The sequence below is a fragment of the Piliocolobus tephrosceles genome, chromosome 19 (genome assembly GCF_002776525.5).
Source record: "Piliocolobus tephrosceles isolate RC106 chromosome 19, ASM277652v3, whole genome shotgun sequence".
In the NCBI taxonomy this organism is placed as follows: Eukaryota; Metazoa; Chordata; class Mammalia; order Primates; family Cercopithecidae; genus Piliocolobus; species Piliocolobus tephrosceles.
This window is the reverse complement of record NC_045452.1, coordinates 7,330,189-7,334,364: the sequence shown is the minus strand read 5'-3', so window position 1 is coordinate 7,334,364 and position 4,176 is coordinate 7,330,189. Positions and strand designations below refer to the sequence as shown.

General features: G+C 46.1%; 1 protein-coding gene across 1 annotated transcript in view; it reads right to left on the bottom strand.

Moving 5' to 3' along the window:
* Positions 1 to 4,176, bottom strand: part of MYO18B (myosin XVIIIB) — a 298,450-nt gene that overhangs the window by 79,382 nt on the left and 214,892 nt on the right. Inside the window, exons 37-38 of the mRNA XM_026447974.1 lie at positions 3,483 to 3,566; positions 1,479 to 1,616 (exon numbers count right to left, since the gene is read on the bottom strand). Of these exons, the coding sequence (XP_026303759.1) occupies positions 1,479 to 1,616; positions 3,483 to 3,566 (222 nt within the window). The remainder of the gene's footprint in view (positions 1 to 1,478; positions 1,617 to 3,482; positions 3,567 to 4,176) is intronic.

The window sequence follows — 4,176 nt, the reverse complement described above, 5'->3', positions numbered from 1 at the left end:
AAAAAAAAAAAAAAAAAAAAAAAAAAGAAGAATTTCTCTGTGTTCTTCATCCATAGCAGCCTTATTGGAGACCAAATGCCCCTAGGGAGATCAGGGGGAAATGTTTCAGAATGAGGAATGCAGCCTCACAACTGTCTAGACACACTGTCTTACTGTGGTGAAGCCAGCTGGCTGCAGAGAAATTGGAACCTGTAACCAGGAGGAAGTGAAGGTCAGGTGTCAATCTACCTTATCCCACGCACTGCCTGGCTTTATCTTGAGCAAGTCACTTGACCTCTCTGGGGTCATCTTCTCGTCAGATAAGACTTATCCTACCTGCCTCACAGGACTGTATCAAACATCAAGTGGAGTGACTGATGTGAAAGTATTTTGACAATGGTGATGTCTTCTGTAAATGTCCCATGTCATTGGCCTACAGAGCTGAAGGAGTAAACACCTGTGTTCCCAGCTCAAGGGTAATGTGAATGTAATCACTGAACTCTACCCCAGCCCATCCAAGCCTTACCTGTCCTTCAAGGTTCAGCATTAATGCCACCTCCTCCCAGAAGCCTTCCTGATTCCTGAGTCTTGAAAAGATCTCTAACCTCTAAACATCATAGCACTCTCTCCATATTACAGATATTTATATACATATCTTACCCACATTGCTTACAAAGATATATGCTTCTGAAAGCAGATCTGTGTCATACATCTGTCTTCTGTGCACCTAAAACAGGGCCTAGCACACACTGGGTGCAAAATAAATTTCTGTTCAAAATGAGCATTGGAGCTGGGCGCGGTGGCTCAAGCCTGTAATCCCAGCACTTTGGGAGGCCGAGACGGGCGGATCACGAGGTTAGGAGATGGAGACCATCCTGGCTAACATGGTGAAACCCCGTCTCCACTAAAAAAATACAAAAAACTAGCCGGGCGAGGTGGCAGGCACCTGTAGTACCAGCTACTCGGGAGACGGAGCCAGGAGAATGGCATAAACCCAGGAGGCGGAGCTTGCAGTGAGCTGAGATCTGGCCACTGCACTCCAGCCCGGGCAACAGAGCAAGACTCCGTCTCAAAAAAAAAAAAAAAATGAGTATTGGGCATGTAAGTGGTTGAGTAGGTGGATGGAGGTAGGAAGAACTGGATCAATGCATAAAAGAATGGGCAGACAGAGGGGTTGAGGGCTAAAGAAAAAATAATAGAGGAAGAGAAGAAAAAGTGAAGGGGAAAGGAAGAACAAATGCAAGGGAAGATGGATGAATGGACCCATGATTGTAGAAGGAGATGGAGAGACATACGTGAGGATGGATAGGTAAATGGGTAGGTGGCTTGAGGGATGATGGTATGATGGGAGGAGGGAGGCAGTTTGGGTGAGGAGTGGATGAGTAATGTATATCTAGATAAAGGCATGTGAGTAGAGAGATGAGTAGAAGGGCGGATAAAGCTTACACAAAAGCTCTCCCTGCTCTTGGCCCAAGCACTATTTATATATCACTATGTACCTCAAATCTCTTAATCTGCACCTTCTGGAACTCCATCTTGTTCTCCAGGTCACAGATGACCGCCTCCTGCCTGCTGACAATGGCTCGATCCACGGTGGACTGCTCCAGGTACTCAATGCGCATCTGAGCCACCTGCAGCTGTAGGTACAAGAGAGAAGTCTATTGGACACCTGTTGTCCTTGATACCAGGACAGAGACACGTGCAGGACCCAGCCTGGGAGGGTTGGCGGAGCTCTTTACACCACCTCCTTCTCTGCTCAGGTGTGCTGCATGTTAAATGCCTGTACGAGCAAGAATTGCCAGGCCTCAATCTTGGGACCCTCATTGGACCCTCATATCAGACCCTGATACTGGGTCTCAGGTGCTGGGAGATGATGCTTCTTATGTCTTCAGAATTGAAAACAAGACTTTTAATCAGTGCTTCTCTTCTCTTCTTCCCTGCTCTGATCAAGGAGCAAAGCTAGTCTGTGAGTAAGAAGCTACGGCATCAAAAAGATAAAGCAAGGGTGGGTTTGGGAGCCAGGTTTCTTCCTGGTGTGTGAGTCTGGGAAAGTCAGTTCCTTTCCTTGAGCTTCAGTTTCTTCATTTTTCTTGGGAGGATTAGAGGAGATTAGTGACTGGCACATACTAAGCAGCCAGCAAATGGCCACTGCTGCTATTCCATTTGTTGTGCGTGTTGTTACTCAGCACCTACAGGAAATTGCTTGAGACCTGGACCTGGTCACTCCAGCAGTCACTTTAAGTAGGCACATGCAAAGGTTCTAGAAGAGCTTTGAAACTTTCATGGATAATAGCAACCCTCTAGGTAATCACAGAAAACCAGAGATGTTTGGAAGGACCATGACTTCAAAGGAAGATTTCACAGAAGATCATGATCTTGTCTTGCACAGACCATCTCTTTGTTCTTGGAGCCATTTCTCAGAGGGAGAAAATTCTGCACTGCAAGGCTGAGTCTCAGTGCATGGAGCATGCCTGGATCCAGCACAAGAACAGGCAAGAGTAAATAAGTGTGAGTATGTGTGCATGTGTCTGTCTCTCTAGGGAGTGGTCTCAATGTGCCTGGCACACAACTGGAATTGAGTGAGTATTTGAATGAATTGATGAATAAAAGAATGAAGGAAACAGTTTCCAGGAGCCAAAGGATAAGTAAGTGTCCAGGGAAAATCCCTCTCTTCCTCCCTGTGATGGTTAATACTGAGTGTCAACTTGATTCCGTTGAAGGATACAAAGTATTGATCCTGGGTGTGTCTGTGAGGTTGTTGCCAAAAGAGATTAACATCTGAGTCAGTGGGGTGGAGAAGGCAGATCCACCCTTAATCTGGTGGGCACCATCTTAATCAGCTTCCAGCGAATATAAAGCAGGCAGAAAAACATGAAAAGGAGAGAGATGGGCCTTAGCCTCCCAGCCTACATCTTTCTCCCATGCTGGATGCTTCCTGCCCTCAAACAGTGAACTCCAAGTTCTTCAGTTTTGGGACTCGGACTGGCTCTCCTTGCTCCTCAGCTTGCAGACGGCCTACTGTGGAACCTTGTGATCGTGTAAATTAATACTTAATATATTCCCCAGCCGGGCCCAGTGGCTCACACCTATAATCCCAGCACTTTGGGAGACTGAGGAGGGCAGATCACCTGAGGTCAGGCGTTAGAAACCAGCCTGACCAACATGGCAGAACCCCATCTCTACAAAAAATACAAAAATTAGCAGGCGTGGTGGCAGGCACCTGTAATCCCAGCTACTTGGGAGGCTGAGGCAGGAGAATCGCTTGAACCTGGCAGGCAGAGGTTGCAGTGAGCCGAGATCACGCCACTTCACTCCAGCCTGGGTGACAGAGTGAGACTCTGTCTCAAAAACAAACAAACAAACAATAAACTCATATATACACACACGTACATACACACATACACACACACATACACACACACACACACACACACATCCTATTCGTTCTGTCCCTCTAAGAAAACCCTGACTAATACAACTATAGGATGGCTCTGAGCACATACTTGTTCTTGAAGCTTGTGCTTCTCCTTCTTGGCTTCCTCCAGCTGCAGCTGCAGTTCTTGGATCTGCCCAATGTCAGCAGCAGACTGGTGACACACAAAAAATATATATATATCACCCTGAGACCACAAGCTTTGCTGGGAAACCACCCCTGAAAATCCCTACTTTCCCCACCCACAGATGTCTACATCTCTCAGAGCTTCTATGATAATAGCTGTTTCCCAAAAATTACCTCTCACATCCTCCTCACCATCTTTCACTTCAATGTTCGCTGAGTCACTCCAATTATATAAGCCTCTGGATTTGGTCAACTGTCCAGCATTTTATTATACACGCCTGAGAATCCAGACAGAAGTGGGCTGGCCATGGCACTAGGACCAGATTCCAAGGGATGAGAGCTACTCGGTAGGTCAGGTAACTGAGGTTCTAGACCTGGACCCTGGTCTTAGCAATCTACAGATCTGCACCTCAATCTCTGCATCCATAAAATGGATCGATAGCCTCCGCTGGGCTTTTCTGTATTGGGTTTGTTCAGAGACTAAATGAAGCAGTGGAGAGTAAAGGTTTCTGAAAAAATAGAGCCAACTGTTGAGCTTCATTACCTCTGAAGAGAGGAATTCTAGAGGGTAGAAGCACCTCTTTACTTTCTATTTCTTGTGTCTTTATTATTATTATTATTTTTTTTTTTTTTTTTTT